The 20,000-nt window shown below is 30.9% G+C and overlaps 2 protein-coding genes across 2 annotated transcripts in view; one reads left to right on the top strand and one right to left on the bottom strand.

Annotated features, from left to right (window-relative positions):
* cers5 (ceramide synthase 5) overlaps positions 1-17,841 on the top strand; it is a 64,170-nt gene extending 46,329 nt beyond the window's left edge. The window contains exons 7-10 of the mRNA XM_056447972.1: positions 4,511-4,639; positions 7,748-7,854; positions 11,459-11,615; positions 16,988-17,841. Coding sequence (XP_056303947.1) covers positions 4,511-4,639; positions 7,748-7,854; positions 11,459-11,615; positions 16,988-17,146 — 552 coding nt within the window. The 3' untranslated portion in view covers positions 17,147-17,841. The remainder of the gene's footprint in view (positions 1-4,510; positions 4,640-7,747; positions 7,855-11,458; positions 11,616-16,987) is intronic.
* A 1,080-nt stretch (positions 17,842-18,921) lies between these two features.
* The window catches only part of LOC130216088 (cytochrome c oxidase assembly protein COX14 homolog), a 3,677-nt gene continuing 2,598 nt past the window's right edge, over positions 18,922-20,000 (bottom strand). The window contains exon 2 of the mRNA XM_056447979.1: positions 18,922-19,261. Within this exon, the coding sequence (XP_056303954.1) occupies positions 19,072-19,254 (183 nt within the window). The 5' untranslated portion in view covers positions 19,255-19,261 and the 3' untranslated portion in view covers positions 18,922-19,071. The remainder of the gene's footprint in view (positions 19,262-20,000) is intronic.

Below are 20,000 nucleotides of genomic sequence, written 5' to 3'. Positions count from 1 at the left end.
TTGTAATCGGGATATCACAATAATATACCCTGAAAAAGCCAAAGCAAAACAAACACTACCAGAAACACTACCAGACTATGGTATATAAATAGCACTACAACATACAATAGAGAGAGATCGACTTAGAAAGTCACTTAGCAGTTTTATAATGATTTGATCAGCTGTAGTTTGAAATTGTGATATAGTTTTCTCATCTAAACGCATATTATGCGGTTTCTGTTACCATTTTGTGGCGGAACATCAATCGTCAACCATCAACCGTGCTCTGACAGTATGACAGGCTGATGGATGCTGACGTGCTGAATCTCTGAAATTATAAATATTTAAAATAGACACTATCCTTATAAATAAACTGCATAGTTGCAATCTTCATTCTCGAGTAAAAAAAAGCATCAAAAGTACATTATGTTGTCCAACAGCAGCAATATTTATCAAACTGTAGTGAGTCTTTTGATCTGCTGTTACACTCTGTGGGCGGAATAATACAGAAGGGTGAGTAGGCTGTAGAACTGCTGTTATCAGCCAATCAGATTCGAGAACCAGACAGAACTGTTAAATATATATATATATATATATATATATATATATATATATATATATATATATATATATATATATATATATATATATATATATACGCACATACACACTAATAAAAAATAATGTTTATTTTAATAATGTTAATTAAAAAATAATGTAATATTTTTTATAAAATACAAAATGTATTTTTAATAATTTTAAAATACAGTTTTAAGTGATTTCTAATTAGTTTTCTAATATTGTTTTAGTTATTGAAAAATAATTATAGAATAAAAGTATATTTTTTGTTTCGTATATGCTGTCAATTATAATTCTTAGAATGATAATCAGCATAAATATGTATCGGCAGGTTACACTTACAAAAAAAAATCTGAATCGGTCAAGGAAATTGCAATATCTATTTATTTTAAGTCAAAATCATTATACGTGAACGTCCGAGAACAGTTAAAAATAAAAGACCACGGTAGTTTGTGACTTTAGTATATACAGATAATGTCAACATACTCTTATTTAACACACTTAAAGTACACCAAAAAGATTCATTTTCATCTATTGGACACACAAGAAGATATTTTGAAGAATGTTAGAATCCGGTAACCATTGACTACTATAGTACGAGAAAAATAAATACTAGTGTGGTCAATGGTTACCAGTTTTCAAACATTCTTCAAAGTATCTTCTTTTGTGTTCAACAGAAACTCATCGATATTTGAAACGAGTGAGTAAAGGATGACAGAACTGTAATTTTTGGGTGAACTACCCCTTTAAGACGTCTCTCGGCGATCTTACATCATGTGACGGAGATTTAAACTGCTTAAGCTTGTGCAGATTAGCATGTTAAAAGACCTTAAACTCCAGCAGTAATCCTTCTGAACGAGTGTGTGTGTAGTGAGCAGCTGTCAGACGCACATGCTTTCTGTTCTCCTGTCACTGCTGCTTTTATTTCATCTGCTCGTGAAGACAAACGCATTTGTTTCTGTCCACTGAGCGTCTTCAGGTTTATTTGTTTAAAATTCGGCCCTCGGCAGTGTTTATTATGAGGCCAGAGTTTAGTATAGTAACTGACAGTGAGTCCAGAGTCATAACACAGAGGGTGTGTTCATCTTTTCAGTGACAATCAGGAAATTAATTGAGCTTCTGTTGTGTATGTTATCGAGCTGGAATGAAAACACGTCAATCAAAAAATATGAAATTTAAAATAGTATTTGCACTATACCGAGTTTATGTAGGCGTTTATAATAGTAGTTGCACTATAGCAAGTTTTATGCATGTTTACAATAGTATTTTCACTATACCTAGTTTTAAGTTTACGATAGTATTTGGAATATACCAAGTTTTAAGTATGCGTTTACAATAGTATTTAAGCCATACCAAGTTTTAGGTATACGTTTATGGTAGTATTTGCACTATACTGAGATTTAAATATGTTTATGATAGTATTTGCACTATACTGAGATTTAAATAAGTTTATGATAGTATTTGGACTCTACCAAGTTTTAAGTATACGTTTACGATAGTATTTGGACTATACCAAGTTTTAAGTATATGTTGACGATAGTATTTAAACTATACCAATTTTCAAGTATACGTTTACGATAGTGTTTGCACTATACCAAGTTTTAAGTATACGTTTACGAAAGTATTTGGACTATACCAAGTTTTAAGTATATGTTGACGATAGTATATAAACTATACCAATTTTCAAGTATACGTTTACGATAGTGTTTGCACTATACCAAGTTTTAAGTATACGTTTACGAACGTATTTGGACTATACCAAGTTTTAAGTATATGTTGACGATAGTATTTAAACTATACCAATTTTCAAGTATACGTTTATGATAGTAATTGCACTATACCTAGTTTTAAGTATACATTTACGATAGTATTTGGACTATACCACGTTTTAAGTATACGTTTGTGATCGTATTAGCATTATACCAAGTTTTAAGTATGCGTATACACTGAAAAAAGTGTTGCATGCAAAACTGTTGCAAACAATTTATTTGTGTTGAATTTAAACAAACAAATTAAATTGAGCAATGTTCAATTTAATTTGTTTAAATTCAGCCCAAATAAATTGTTTACAACCACTTAACGTAAAAAAATTGAGTAAATCCAAGGAATCATCTTTGAATAATTTTTTTTCAGTGTACGATAGTATTTGTTCTTTACCAAGTTTTAAGTATGTTTATGTTAGTATATGCACTATACCGTGTTATAGGTGTAAATTTACAGTAGCTTTTGCATAATAAAGAGTTTTAAGTATAAATTTACGATAGTATCTATACTGAGTTTTAAGTATGTTTAGGGTAATATTTACTACCAAGTTTTAAGTACAAGTTTTACATTAGTATTTTCACTATACCAAGTTTTAAGTATATGTTTACAATAGTATTTGGACTATACCAAGTTTTTAGTATACATTTACAATAGTATTTGGACTATGCTAAGTTTTAAGCGTATGTTTACGATAGTATTTACAATCAGGTTTATTTGTTTAAGATTTGAACCTTGGCAGTGTTCATTATAAGGCCAGAGTTTAGTATAATAACTGACAGTATTTGGACTATACCAAGTTTTAAGTATGCGTTTACGATAGTATTTGGACTATACCAAGTTTTAAGTATGCGTTTATGATAGTATTTGCACTATACCAAGTTTTAAGTATGCGTTTATGATAGTATTTGGGCTATACCAAATTTTAAGTGTACGTTTACGATAGTATTTGCACTATACCAAGTTTTAAGTATGCGTTTACGATAGTATTTGGACTATGCCAAGTTTTAAGTATGCGTTTACAATAGTATTTGGACTATGCCAAGTTTTAAGTATGCGTTTATGATAGTATTTGGACTATACCAAGTTTTAAGTGTACGTTTACGATAGTATTTGCACTATACCAAGTTTTAAGTATGCGTTTACAATAGTATTTGGACTATGCCAAGTTTTAGGTATACGTTTACGAAAGTCTTTGCACGATACCAAATTTTAAGTATATGTTTACGATAGTATTTTCAGCATTCCCAGTTTTAAGTATGTTCATGATAGTATTTACCCTATACCATGTTTTAAGTATAAGTTTACGGTAGTTTTTGCACTATAAAAAGTTTTAAGTATGTTTACAATAGTATTTGAACTACCTGGTTTTAAGTATACGTTTGCAATTAGTATTTGGACTATACCAAATTTTAAGTGTAAGTTTACAATAGTATTTTCACTATACAGAGACCGAATTTTAAGTATATGTTTACGATAGTATATTTGCACTATACAGAGTTTTAAGCATATGTTTTATGACAGTATTTTCAGTATACTGCACTGCTATGTTTCCAAATATTTAGGTGTTAATAGTAAAAATGTATTTATTGATGGATAACGATTCATTCTCTAGTGGTTCTGAATCGATACTGAAAAGTTCAGTATTGATCCTGTATTAAAAATAGATCGCGATGGGGTAGGCTTGTGTGGACATGAGCTAGAAACAGATAAACAAACAAACAAACAAACAAAAAATTGACAACATTTCATTTATTCTTAGAAAATAATTCACTTCTGAGGTGGTGATTATTATGAGGTGGGCCTTATTTTTTTATAATTCATCAAGTATTCTGCTTATACTACAGTTCCCACAACTAAAGCCACTGTTCAGATGTTGTGTTTCAGTCATTTGTCAGATTTTTGTCCTCAAACTGCTCCTGTGTGTAACACTGGTTTCTTACACATCTCTGTTGTGTTTAAGTGATTTTTGACTGTTGTAGCTGTGAAATAACGGAAATCATTCATGATGTGGAGCTGCAATGCGCTCAAAACCTGCCAGAACTACTGTAGCTGTGCATTTATCTGAAAATAACTGCACACCTTAGAATGCTCACCAGCCAATCAGAGTATAACTGTAATTAATTTGCATAAAATGTTTGTGTTTTGCATCTAGTATATGCATTTAAGGTTTATGTTATGTGTCTTTCAGGATTTCCTCATCATGTTCATTCATCATCTGGCCACCATCGGCCTGATCAGTTTCTCATATGTAAATAATATGTTGCGTGTGGGAAGTTTGGTCATGTGTGTTCACGACGCCTCCGACTTCCTGCTGGAGGTAAAAACACCTGCACTTCTGCTTCACTAAACCTTTTACCGTCACATTGCCCTTTATTATAGACTTCTAAGAATTGAATATTATATTTATTTTTGTAAATTACCTGCATTACTTTAAAATTCATTGCTGCATTAATAGCTGATTTATAAATTAATATTTTATGTTAAATGACCTGCATCATTTTATTTCATTGCTGCATTAATAGCTGATTTATATCTTTAAAAATACCTTACCATTTAAAAAAATGCTTATGGACTAATTTTAAGAATATTTAATAAAATATAAATATTTACTGACCTCCTGAAATTACCAGTGTTTTATTGATTTATTCAGTTCTACATGATGTGTATTTTTGAACAATAGTAAGTGCTAATTTATAGTTTTATTCCATTTATTTTTCCTGCTAAACTTACTTTGTTCATTAATACGTCCTTTTTTTCTCTCTTTTTAATGTTTGTGAATAATTTATAAGCCATTTAATTTGTTTTTTATTTTAAAAAATTAACTTTTTTATACAAATATTTCAAATATATATTATAAAATTATATAATCCTTCCCAAACATGTTTGTATTGTTTTATTCAACTTGGCATTATTCATATTTATGACATTACTTTTCACGTTCTGATGTACTAATTAGGCAAGTTATTGTATAAGGATGATTTGTTTTGTAGACTATCGAGAGAAAAAAATAGCTTAAAACGGGCTAATAATATTGACCTTAAAATGGTTCATAAAAAATTTCAAACTGCTTTTATCCTAGCCGAAATAAAACAAACAATAGTTTCCCCAGAAGAAAAAATATTATCAGACATACTGTGAAAAATTCCTTGCTCTGTTAAACATCATTTGGGAAATGTAAAAAAAAGCGGGCTAATAATTCTGACTTCAACTTTATATTGATTAATATCTACATTTTTCCTATATACAGGGTATACTGTAAATAACTAAGTTCTAACTAATTTTTTTTTATTCTTTCAGTTGTCATTTTTTAAAGGTTTTTAGTCAAATAAAATAAAGCAGATGTACACATTTTCACAGGAACATATTATTATTATTATTATTATTATTAAAAAAATATATTATTATTTTCAGAATTACCAAAGTTATATTGTTTTATTCAGTTCAGTGTGATTTATATTTATATAAACTATTTTACCCCAAAGAATTTTCCAGTTGAAAATAATTTTTAAAATGTAATATCTACAGTTGAAGTCAGAATTATTAGCCCCTGATTACTAGCCTCTGTTTATTTTCCCCCCTATTTCTATTTAACAGAGAGAAGATTTTTCAGCACATTTCTAATCATAATAGTTTTAATAACTCATCTCTAATAACTGATTTATTTTATCTTTGCCATGATGACAGTAAATAATATTAGACTAGATATTCTTCAAGACACTTCTATACAGCTTAAAGTGACATTTAAAGGCTTAACTAGGTTAATTAGGTTAACTAGGCAGGTTAGGGGAATTAGGCAAGTTATAGTATAATGATGGTTTGTTCTGTAGAGTATCGGAAAAATATATAGTTTAAAGGGGCTAATAATATTGACCTTAAAATGGTTTTTTTTATAAAAACTGCTTTTATTCTGGCTGAAATAAAACAAATAAGAATTTCTCCAGAAGAAAAAATATTATCAGACATACTGTGAACATTTCTTTTAGAAAATATTTAATAAAGGAAAAAAGTTGGGCGAATAATTCTGACTTCAACTGTGTTTATTCTCCTTTTAGGCTTTAAATAACTGATTCATACATTTTTTAATTTGTTTTTATTTGCTACTTTTCAAAAGCTCTTTTTAATAAAAAAGAAAAATATACAAATCTATGAAGAATATATTATGAAAAAAACATAATCCTTTGAATAATGGGTTATACAGTATGCACATGGACTTTTAATTTTAGTCAGTCAGCCACATTGCTTCCGGTTAATTGTCATCCCATATAAAATCTGCGTGTTTAAGATCTGATTTCTTTAAGAAACAGCGATCTTCGCTACCTGGCTGAGATATGATATAAAGAGGAAATCAGACCAAACAATAATCACTGCATTAAATTATAATTTTCCACACCATGTCTTAAAAATATGCAATATAATTTTACCCCAGCATTTTCAATGGAATTTCTGCGTTAGCCTGCCGCTAATGATGATGCCTGCGTTTAAAGGGTCTTTCTCTCTTTTTACGCTCTAACAACCAAATAGATGCTTAAATTAGTTTTACTGATTATATTTAAATTACATTACAACATCGATGCTGCAAAAGAAACCTTGTGAAATTGAAAAGAGTCACATAAAGCTCTTATCGGAAGCTCATCATTGGCTGAAAAACACTAGCTGTGCATATAGCCCATTGCATGTATGTTCATTTGATTACGTTCTACATGATTTATATTTAATGTATACTTTGCAATAATGTATTATTTTATCCCATTGATTTTTCTTTTCCTGTTCATTTAATTTGTTATTAATATCTAAAAAGGATCATTATAGTCCACCAATAATTGTTTTGTTTGTTTGTAAACAAAAACACCACTTGTTTTTTGCAATATTTTAAGTTACGACCACAATTTTGGATATTATATAGCTAATATCTGTGTTTCAAAAACACTGGGATAGAAATAGAACCATTTGCAAATGTTTCTTTTTGAAGTTGTATGTAATGTTAGCAACTTAAGATAGAAATATAGCTCATTTAACTCACTGGTTTGAAAATGATGGGTTTTTTTTGGGTTTTTTTTGTCAATATTTCAAGTTACTTTGCATATTTGGATGGAAATTTGACTGGTGTACTTTTTTTTAAATGTTTTGTTCTTTCGAAAAATGTTGGGATGAAATGGAGCTTTATTTGCAATGTTTTTTGCAGTATTCCAAGTTACTAATTGATGTTTTTTGTAAACAAAAGCTTTTTGATAACACTAATCTACAAATCTTTCAAGAATATATTAGAAAAATACAGTATCATCCTCTTAAAATCACCAAAAATCTATTGTTTTATTCTGTATGTTTTATATTAAGAATCTATTAGAAAAAGTGCTGTAGTATAACTCAATCCTATTGATTCTTCATTCTTATTATCTTTAATATTTACGTTTTTTCCCTCTTACAGGCTGCAAAGTTAGCAAACTATGCCAAATACCAGCGCGTGTGTGACGTGTTGTTTGTGATATTCGGGATGATCTTCTTCGGGACGAGATTGATCATTTTCCCCTTCTGGTCAGTGTGCCTCCTGTGTGCTCGTTAATGTAATTGCTCAATTAACTGTTCCGTTGACTGACTCCAGCAGAGATGAAACCTGAGCGTCTGGATTCAGTGTCTGTGTTTAAGTGGAGAGCTAAATAATGAGGAAAGAAATGACTGATATATGTTTTTTTTTTTTGCAATATTCTAAGTTACTTTCCCAAATTTGTATTGTATTAATTGAAGTTAAATATTAATTATTAATATAGTATATAATTAAATAGATATTAATTGAATATAGTAATAATTAATTTGCAATGTTTTGTACTTTTAAACACATTAAGATTAAAACATTTCTGAAATTTTAAATTATGTTCGCACCTTTGGATAGAAATTTAGCTAATGTAAATATTTTTGAGTAAAGTTTTGTTCTTTCGAACATTTGGATGAAAATAGTGCTTTATTTCTGTCTAATATTTTAAGTTATGGAAGGAAATTTAGCTAATTGTTTTGAAAACAGCACTTTATTTGCTGTTTTGTTTTGTTGCAATATTTCAAGTTACGTTTGCAAATTTGAATAGACATTTTTAGGTGTAAAGATTTTTGTGATTACGCTTATACTTTCATATATGTTTTTTGCAATATTCAAGTTACGATCGCAACTTTTGATAGATATTTTGCTAGTTTAAAAATTTGCTAAAGTTTTGTTCTTTCGAAAACATTGGGATAAAAATAGCACTTTATTTGCGAATATTTCTTTCTAATATTTTAATTTATGTTAACAGCTAATTGTTAATTGCGTCTAATTGTTTTGAAAACAGCATTTTATTCGCAAATTTTTTTTTTGCCAATATTTCAAGTTACTTTAGCAAATTTGATTTTTGTTATTATGTTTAGTACTTTCGAACACTTTGGGATTGAAACTGCATTTTTTTGCAATATTCCAAGTTAATATTACAATTTTGGATAGATATTTAGCTAATTAAATTATTATTTTTTTTTTTTTGCGATATTTCAAGTTACGTTCTTAAGTTTCTATTGAAAATTAGCTAATGTAAATATTTTTTGCATGAGTTTTGTTCTTTGAACACATAGGAGGAAGCCACTTAATTCGCTAATGTTTTTTGCAATATAAGTTACGTCTGCAACTTTTGATGGAGATTTTGCTCATTTGAAAATTTGCTTAAGTTTTGTTCTTTCCAAAACATTGGGATAAAAATAGCACTTAATTTGCAAATATTCCTTTCTAATATTTTAAATTATATTCGCAGCTTTGGAAGGAAATTTAGCTAATAGTTTTGAAAACAGCACTTTATTTGCTAATTTTGTTTATTTTTTTGCAATATTTCAAGTTACTTTCACAAATTTGAATAGAAATTCTGATGGTGTAAAGATTTTTGTGGTTACATTTACTTTCAAACACATTGGGATTGAAACTACGCATTTTTTGCAATATTCCAAGTTACCGTTACAATTTTGGATAGAAATTTAGCTAATTAAATGTTTGTTTGTTTTTTGCGATATTTCAAGTTATGTCTTAAATTTCTATTGAAAATTAGCTAATGTAAATATTTTTAGCAGGAGTTTTGTTCTTTGAAGACATAGGAGGAAGCCACTTAATTCGCTAATGTTTTTTGCAATATAAGTTACGTCTGCAACTTTTGATGGAGATTTTGCTCATTTGAAAATTTGCTTAAGTTTTGTTCTTTCCAAAACATTGGTATAATAATAGCACTTAATTTGCAAATATTTCTTTCTAATATTTTAAGTTATGTTCACAGCTTTGGAAGGAAGTTTAGCTAATAGTTTTGAAAACAGCACTTTATTCGCAAATTTTTTTTGGCAATATTTCAAGTTTACTTTCACAAATTTGGATAGAAATTCTGATGGTGTAAAGATTTTTGTGGTTACGTTTACTTTCGAACACATTGGGATTGAAACTACGCATTTTTTGCAATATTCCAAGTTACGACTACAATTTTGGATAGAAATTTTACTAGAGTACATTTTTTTGCTATATATCAAGTTATGTTCTTAAATTTAGATTAAAAATTAGCTTTTTTGTAAAGATTTTTGTTATGTTTAGTACTTTGGAACACTTTGGGATTGAAACTATGCATTTTTTTGTAATATTTCAAGTTACCGTTACAATTTTGGATAGAAATTTAGCTAATTAAAAAAAAATTTTTGCGATATTTCAAGTTATATCTTAAATTTCTATTGAAAATTAGCTAATGTAAATATTTTTTGCATGAGTTTTGTTTTTTGAACACATAGGAGGAAGCCACTTAATTCGCTAATGTTTTTTGCAATATTCCAAGTTACGTCTGCAATTTTTGATAGAAATTTTGCTCATTTGAAAATTTGCTTAAGTTTTGTTCTTTCCAAAACATTGGGATAAAAATAGCACTTAATTAGCAAATATTCCTTTCTAATATTTAAAATTATGTTCACAGCTTTGGAAGGAAATTTAGCTAATTGTTTTAAAAACAGCACTTTATTTGCTAATGTTATTTATTTTTTTGGCAATATTTCAAGTTACTTTAGCAAATTTGGATAGAAATTTTGATAGTGTAAAGATTTTTGTGGTTATGTTTACTTTCAAACACATTGGGATTGAAACTACGCATTTTTTTGCAATATTCCAAGTTACGACTACAATTTTGGATAGAAATTTAGCTAATTAAATGTTTGTTTGTTTTTTGCGATATTTCAAGTTATGTCTTAAATTTCTATTGAAAATAAGCTAATGTAAATATTTTTTGCATGAGTTTTGTTCTTTGAAGACATAGGAGGAAGCCACTTGATTAAGTTACGTCTGCAACTTTTGATGGAGATTTTGCTCATTTAAAAATTTGCTTAAGTTTTGTTCTTTCCAAAACATTGGTATAAAAATAGCACTTAATTTGCAAATATTCCTTTCTAATATTTTAAATTATGTTCGCAGCCTTGGAAGGAAATTTAGCTAATTGTTTTAAAAACAGCACTTTATTTGCTAATTTTGTTTATTTTTTTGCAATATTTCAAGTTACTTTCACAAATTTGAATAGAAATTCTGATGGTGTAAAGATTTTTGTGGTTACATTTACTTTCAAACACATTGGGATTGAAACTACGCATTTTTTTTGCAATATTCCAAGTTACGACTACAATTTTGGATAGAAATTTTACTAATGTACCGTTTGTTGCTATATATCAAGTTACATTCTTAAATTTAGACTGAAAATTAGCTTATGTCAATTTTTTTTTTTGCTTATGTTTTGTTTTTTGAACACATGAGGAAGCCACTTAATTCGCTAATGTTTTTTGCAATAGAAGTTACGTCTGCAACTTTGGTAAGAATTGTATGTTTTATAAATATAGTTCTGTTAAACAGGATGAAAACTGCTTCATTTGCAATTCTAAGTTAAATATAAACCTTCATTTAGAAATGTCATGCAGTTTTTTTATCTAATAGTTTGAACTCTTGGGATGAAAACAATATGAACATTTTTGTGATATTCAAATTTAAATTCATGAATTTGGTTGGAAATGCAGCCAGTGGGTTTTTTAAATTAATTTATTTCCTTTAAAGACAGATGGCCATTTTTAAAAAGGGTTTTTGAAGTGAAATCCTCATTTGTTTTTGTGTTGGTCTCAGGATCCTGAACACGACTCTATTTGAGAGCTGGCAGATCATCGGGCCGTACCCGTCCTGGTGGCTCTTCAACTTCTTGCTGCTGGTTCTGCAGGTGCTTCACATCTTCTGGTCGTATCTGATCGCTCGCATCGCCTTCAAAGCCATCGTCAGGGGAAAGGTGCGCAAAAACTCTTTCAATTATATTTGATCAGTCATGACGAGTGACACACTGCTTCTGGGTCCAAGCCTCTACTCATTTAATAACTCGACAACAGTCACCTTTTATGGCCAATGTTTATTCATATCACGCACAAGGACCGATTGACTTACGATGTTAATATAATTGGGATGTTTTTTGACTAAATATTGTGATCGCAGTTCTTTTCAAAGCTCTTTATCTGTATTATTACATGACAACAGTGTAGCCAAAATGGAAACATCTTCCCCTTGCATTTTAAAGACAAATTTAGTTTGTTTGGGTGTGTTTAAATACATACTATGTTATCATTTATGCATTTTCAGTTAAAAAAAACTAAACCCAAACGTTGTCATGAACGTAAATGCCTCCCAAGACTAAAGAGGTTAAATCTGCGATAACACCTGGCTGGATGTACATTATACACTACCTGACAAAAGTCTTGTCGTCGATCCTAGTTGTACGAGCAGCAAATACTAACTTGACTTCTAGTTGACCATTTGGAAAAGTGGCAGAAGGTCGATTTTTCTGATGAATCATCTGTTTAACTACATCTCAATCATCAGTAATACTGCAGAATACCTATTGGAACCCTCATCGACCCAAGATTCTCATAGATATCAGTCAAGTTTGGTGAAGGAAAAATCATGGTTTGGGGTTACATTCAGTATGGAGGCGTGAGGCGTGATATTTATCAAACAACCTGAGGTATCAAGACATTTGTGCTGCCCTTTACATTACAAACCACAGGAGAGGACACATTCTTCAGCAGGATAGCGCTCCTTCTCATACTTCAGCCTCCACATCAAAATTCCAAAAAGAAAAGGTCAAGGTGCTCTAGTATTGGCCAGCCCAGTCACCAGACATGAACATTATTGAGCATGTCTGGGGTAAGATGGAGGCGGCGTTGAGGATGAATCTGAAAAATCTTGATGAACTCTGGGAGTCCTGCAGGAACGCTTTCTTTGTTGATCCAGATGACTTTATTAATAAGTTGAATCAATAAGTCAAATGGAATTGAATAGTATAATGATAAACACAATAATCTTAACCTTCTTAAAATAAATACATCAAACTTGAAATCATCACGGTTATGATTTTCATACTATTGAAATGACACATTATAAGTGTATGTCAGCACCATTTTGTTATTCGCGTTTGGAATCTGATGTAGGGTTTGAACCCAGAAACCGTGTCATGACGTCAGACTGAAGCAGATTAGCCTGTTTTTTTAGCTCTCAGTGAGGAGATTCTCCAGAAGTTGGTGCAGTTACGTGCGTTTCTTCTCTTATCTCTTTCTCTTCTGCAGAACTGGTTTGTCTTTTCCCTCTTTCGCTGGCTAGAAGATGGTTCCTGTCTTTCAGCTTCTGTCCCGATAGAAATCTGTCGCTCCTTCTGCTAGTCTCTCTCTCTCTCTCTTTCTCTCTCTTCAGCTGTAAGTCTGCTTTCTTTACTCCTTTCCCATGATCCCTTTTAAAGTAGTTTGCTGTCCCGGATCGTGGGTTTAACCTTCTGCTCTTTTCGAGGGCAAATTGAAGATTTATGAGCGAGAATTGCATATAAAATTTAGATTATAAAGTCTTTTTACTTTTTCTTTTAACTTTTTTGTTATCCGAGTAGTTTAATTCGGCAAGTGTAAGCCTAAAGTTCTGATTTATTATTTATAAAGTTAATTTAATCTGTCCGTTTGGATTATAGTGTAGTATAGCTAGTGTGAACTCAAACTTAATTATTTGGATTACAGTTTGATAATTAACTAATACACTTACTGTGATGCAATTTGTCAGTCATACTAAAATGAAACGAGGTTTTAAGCAGATTTTTGCAATATTATGCTAAATGCTACATGCTAATATACGAAAATGTGTTGTAAATGTGCAATAAACAAGTTATATTTATCATTAGAGTTGCAATAAATATCATTCTAATGCATTTTGACTAATTATATTAATTTAGTTTGTATTTTTAGTCATGTTCATAACTTTAATGAATCAGGTTTTATGACTTGATGCTTATTTTGAGCAATTTGAATACATATTTTGAATATGATTTGAATAGAATAAACAAATACTATTTTTTTATTTGAGAACAAGAATTTTTTTCTTAATTGACTCGTCTGACAAATATGAACACATTATGTATTTTAGTTTGCATTTTATTCAAAAATAACATTTATTGCAACGTTATTTACTCATGATGGTGTGAAACCTGCTGACTTTTATGGCACTGTGAACACAGTATAAATTAAACATAAATTATCATGATTTATGTTTATAAAAAAAAGTCTCACTTTTGATTTTCAAACAGAAAATTAACTTTAAATACAAAAATAGAGAGCTTTTTTTTTATTTGTGGACAAAAATTGTTTCACTTACAGTATCTGTAGTATGAACAAATTATGTTAATTAGTTTGTTTGCATTTTATACAAAAATATTTTATAACAAAATTACAAAATGTATAATTATTTTTTACTTAATAATGGTATAAACTTGCTGACTTTTATTGTACTTTATAAACACAGTATAAATTAAGAATAAATTATCATGATTTACAAAACTAAAAGTCTCACTTGTGATTTCCAAACAGAAAATGAACTGGAAATACAGAAATAGAGAGATTATTTAGCATCCAATTTATGAACCATCGAAAATATGCATAAAGTAATGTAGTTTTGTCATATTTTCTTGTTTAAAAAAAGAAGCAAAACATAAAAAACATACTAAAATGAAACAAGGTTTTAAGCAGATTTATGCAATATTATGCTACATGCTATATGCTAATATAAGAAAATGTGTTTTAAATGTGCAATTAACAGGTTATATTTATCATAAGAGTTGCAATAAATATCATTCTAATGCATTTTGACTAATTATATTAATTTAGTTTGTATTGTTTAGTCATGTTCATAAATTTTGAATCAGGTGTTAAGACATTTATGCTAATGTTGAGCAATTTGTATACATGTATTTTAAATTATTTAAATAAAATAAATGCGTACTATTTTTATTTGAGGATAAAAATTGTTTCACCTAATTGACTTATCTGACAAATATGACACATTATGTATATTAGTTTGTTTGCATTTTATACAAAAATCCAATTTGTTGCAACATTTTTTATTTGTTATTATTATTTGACTTCATGATGGTGTGAAACTTCCTGACTTTTATGGCACTTTATAAACACAGTATGAATTAAGAATAAATTATCATGATTTATAAAACTAAAAGTCTCACTTGGGATTTCCAAACAGAAAATGAACTGGAAATACAAAAACATAGAGAGAGATTATTTAGCATACAATCTACAAACCATCCAAAATATGCATAAAGTAATGTAGTTTTGTCATATTTTCATGTTTAAAAAAAAAGAGGCAAATCACAAAAAACATACTGAAATGAAACGAGGTTTTAAGCAGATTTTTGCTATATTATGCTAAATGCTATATGCTAACATATGAAAATGTGTTCTAAATGTGCAATAAACAGGTTATATTTATCATAAGAATTCCAATAAATATCATTCTAATGCATTTTGACTAATTATATTAATTTAGTTTGTATTTTTAGTCATGTTCATAAATTTAATGAATTTGACATTAAGACATTTATGCTTATTTTGAGAAATTTGAATACATGTATTTTGAAAATTATTTAATAATTATTTATTTGTGGACAAAAATTGTTTCACTTGTAGTATGAACAAAGTATGTTAATTAGTTTGTTTGCATTTTACACAAAAACATTTTATCACAAAATTACAAGATGTATTATTATTTTTTTACAGATGTTTTGCAATATTGTGCTACATGCTATATGCTAATATATTAAAATGTGTTTTAAATGTCCAATAAACAGGTTATATTTATCAAAAGAGTTGCAATAAATATCATTCTAATGCATTTTAACTTATGCACTTTAATTATAGTAATTTAGTTTGTATCTTTAATCATGTTCATAAGTTTAATGAATCAGGTTTTATGACATTGATGCTTAATTGGAGCAATTTGAATGTATTTTGAAAATGATTTAAATAAAATAAGTTTATTTGTGGACAAAAATTATTTCACTTATTTGTAGTAAGAACAAATGATGTTAATTAGTTTGCATTTTACACAAAATAATTTGATTACAAAATGTATTATTATGTTTTACCTAATGGTATGAAACTCATAAAGTGCCAAAACTGACTTTTATGGTACTTTATGAACACAGTATAAGAATAAATTATCATGATTTACAAAACAAAAGTCTCACTTGTGATTTCCAAACAGAAAATTACATTTACATTTAGTCATTTAGCTGATGCTTTTATCCAAAGCGACTAACAAATGAGGTCAAGGAAGCAATTTACACAACTATAAGAGCAGCAGTGAACAAGTGCTATAGACAAATGCTATTCACAAGTCTAAGAAGCAAAGCATTAGACATTTTTTTTTGAGAGAGTACAGTTAGTGGTATAGCCAGAGAGGCAGTTAAGATTAGGAAGGAAAGTGGAGACTAAACAGTTGAGTTTTTAGTCGTTTCTTGAAGACAGCAAGTGACTCTGCTGTTCTGATTAACTGGAAATACCATTTACAATACAAATTAACTGGAAATACAAAAATAGAGAGCAATTATTTATTTATATTATTATATTATTATTATATTATATTATTATTTATATATATATATAATTTCATATTTTCATGTTTTAAAACAAAAAAGCAAAACACATATTCTGACCTGTACTTATAAATATATCCTATATAATAAGTAATCTTACTACATATTTTTCTATTTTTTCTCTTGTTCAAAAATAGGTATAACCTAGTGGTTGGAAGGATAATATCCATGGCTAAAAACATGATACAATTAATTGGCATTTTAGCCACTCTGTGATTTGAGTGCAAATGTTGGAGAATTGTGCTTTTAAAGAACATTAGCGCCACCTAGCGGACATCTGCCGACATTATTCAAAACCCTTTTGATTTCCCTGCTGAAAAAAACAGCTTGAACCAGCCTAGGCTTGTTGGCTGGTTTTAGCTTGTCGACCAGCCTGATTTTAAAGGGGTTTTGGCCATCCAGGCTGGGAGATAAGGAGCTAAAACCAGCTTGACCAGCCTAGCCAGGCTGGGAGCCCAGCCAAAACCAGATATGTCCAGCTTACACCATGCTGGTTTTAGCTGGTCATTTTTCAACCTGACCAGCTAAGACCAGGCTGGAAAATGGCTAAAAAACAAGTGTGGAAATGGCCAAAACCCCCCTAAAATCAGGCTGGTCAACCGGCTAAAACCAGCCAGCCAGTCTAGGCTGGTTTAAGCAGTTTTTTCAGCAAAGTTGTACACAAAAATAATTGTTAATTGTTGTTCTAGGTGTCCAAAGATGACCGCAGCGATATTGAAAGCAGCTCTGAGGAAGAAACTGAAACCACAGCCAAAGAGCGACTCAAATCAGCCTCGCCGCGAGGAGAAAACGGCACCAACGGCCATTTTGGCTCCAAAACTTGGAGCCAAAACCATAGTGAATGGTGACAATTCGTCCTTGTGGCCTTCGCACAAAGAACTCCAGTCCCAGAAATATGGCATCGGGACTAATTCCTCATCCCCATACCTCACTCCAACAACCAAAAACACCAACTACAACATCCTGCTGCGGGATTCCTGACACTCCATGGTGGACTTTGAGGAGTTTTGTTTTTTCCCTAATGACTGTATGGCCACTACGAGAAGCTTGTGAAAGAGAGAAACGATTAAATTAGTGATGTTTGCATTCCCTCGTTTCCTGGTTTTGGGAGACGCTTTTTTCCTGCTGGAGAACTTTCCTCTTCAGATTTTAATGGTTGGATGTACTTGAGTTTCCACATGCAGTTGCTTTAACAATTCTTTTTTTGGTTTGGTTTTGTTTTTGGTTACTGATGTGTTTGTAATTTGTTTTTCTGTGCTGGTTCCTTATCATTTTGTTTTTTCATCTCGCTGTTTTTTATTTTATTTTGGAAAACCAAATAAGTTTATTAAAATTGAAAGCTGGGCCTTTTTTCCTGTAATAAGGCACTTGTTGGTTTAATTTGGTGAGTTTTCACCTTCCGTTGATGTTCTGGGTAGTTGTGAATGAAATAAATATAATTTATAAAATGAAATGATAAATTCAGGGTTCCCACGATGAACAAGTCTGTTTGTTTGTTTTTTTAAAAGGCTTGAATTAAATAAAGTACATTTTTATAATGCAATTGTTTGCATCTGATGGAAAAATGACTGTTTTCTGTTCACAAGGATAATTTTACTTGTTTTATGAAACCAATAATTCAATTGTGCACCTATGTTGACCGTCCTGACGCAAAATTATGTGAGAATTACTGGCAAATATGTCATTTTAATTTCATTTTAGTACTTTTGAAGTGTAGTTTCTTTCTTTTCATCAATAATGCATTATTTTCTGATTTATTTAAACTGTTTTATTTAATAATATCAAGAGATGAACACAAATTAACAATTGCCTTCCAGTATTTCATTTTCATTTAATAACAATACTGGAAGGCAATTGTTAATTTGTGTTTATCTCTTGATTTTTGCATTAGCATGTTTTTTTTCAGATTTTTGATTAAGTTAAACTGTTTCTTGTTTTGTATTTTGATGTACTATTTAATTTAATAACAATAGGGTATATGCTGAAGCGTGCTAATGGGACTTTTAATTTGTCGGTAACCTGGGTTAATCATTTTCGGTGAAATGTATGCAAAATCGGCTCGTTTAAGGTCTGTTTTCTTTAAAAATCAGCGATCTCCACTGGCTGAGTGATATCTGATATAAAGTGGGTCTCAGATTATACAAGAAGCCCTGCATTAAATAACATTTCCCCCCGCCATGTCTTTATAATATGCGCATTTATTTTACCTCAGTATATTCAACGGAGCTTCTGCGCTAGCCTGCCGATTCTGATGGCCGCGTGCGAGAAAACGGCTTTTCGTCTCGTTTTACGCTTGAACAACTAAATGAATGCCAAAGTCTGTTCAACTGATTGTATTTGAATTACATTACAACATCGATGCTGTAAAAGGAACCGTGTAAAATGGAAAAAAAAACTCACAATAACAGGTCACCGGAAGTTTATCAGTATATGGGAAACACTAGCTCGGCATATACCCTATACGCAAATACAATCATTTCAATTCGTGGTCAGTATTAAAATGTATTGAGAAAAAGCATTTAAAAATAGTGTTCAGAACGCCTAGAAAAATAACATTTAAGAAAGGAAATCCTTTGTGAACCACTGTGGGAACCCTGCATGTTGATATAACAAACGCAAACCATCGCTTTTACAAAGAACATTTAATATATTACAACACAAATCTCATTCTGAGCCACTGAACTCCACATAAGCTTCCAATGAGTGCAGGTTTCTGTTGACACACATCTCCACATTATTCTCATGATCAGTGTCTATTATAGTGATTAAGTCCTCATTCTTTGATGATTTCTGAGGCCGTGTTTTCGCTCTGTGCCGCCAGCTCCAGCTGTTTCTTTCTCTGCATGTAGCGTTGAGCCCGCATGACGCAGAGATACCCGCCGTACACTGTCAGCAGCATCATGGAGCCCGAAAACAGCCTGTAGCCCACGTCAGCGATGCGCTTCCCGCTGACCATGATGGATCTGTGAAAAGACACAATGGTGAGTTGAGTTAACAATGGCATATAAGAAAATGTACGCTCATTGGCCACTTTATTGGGTACACTTTACTAGTACCAGGTTGGACCCCTTTTGCCTTTAGAACTACCTTAATCCTTTGTGGCATAGATTCAACAAGGTACTGGAAATATTCCTCAGAGATTTTGGTTTATATTGACATGATAGCATCACTCAGTTGCTGCAGATTTGTTGGAATGATGCAAATCTCCCGTTCCACCACATCCCAAAGGTGCTCTATTGGATTAGTTTCTGGTGGCTGTGGAGGCCATTTGAGTACAGTGAATTATTGTCATGTTCAAGAAGCCAGTCTGAGATGATTCACGCTTTATGACATGGCGCGTTATTCTGCTGGAAGTAGCCATCAGAAGATGAGTACACTGTGGTCATAAAGGGATGGACAGTAGGCTGTGGCATTGACACAAACCTTGATTGGTACAAATGGGCCCAAAGTGTGCCAAGAAAATATCCCCCACACCATTACACCACCACCACCAGCCTGAACTGTTGATACAAGACAGGATGGATCCATGCTTTCATGTTGTTGGTGCCAATTTCTGACCCGACCATCTGAATGTCGCAGCAGAAATCGAGACTCATCAGACCAGGCAACCTTTCTCCAATCTTTTATTGTCCAATTTCCTGTTCTTAGCTGACAGGAGCGGCGCCAGGTGTGGTCTTCTGCTGCTGTAGCCCATCTGCCTCA

This window comes from Danio aesculapii, chromosome 22 (genome assembly GCF_903798145.1).
Source record: "Danio aesculapii chromosome 22, fDanAes4.1, whole genome shotgun sequence".
In the NCBI taxonomy this organism is placed as follows: Eukaryota; Metazoa; Chordata; class Actinopteri; order Cypriniformes; family Danionidae; genus Danio; species Danio aesculapii.
Note: the sequence above shows the minus strand (reverse complement) of the source record. Positions and strands in the feature narration are given on the sequence as shown.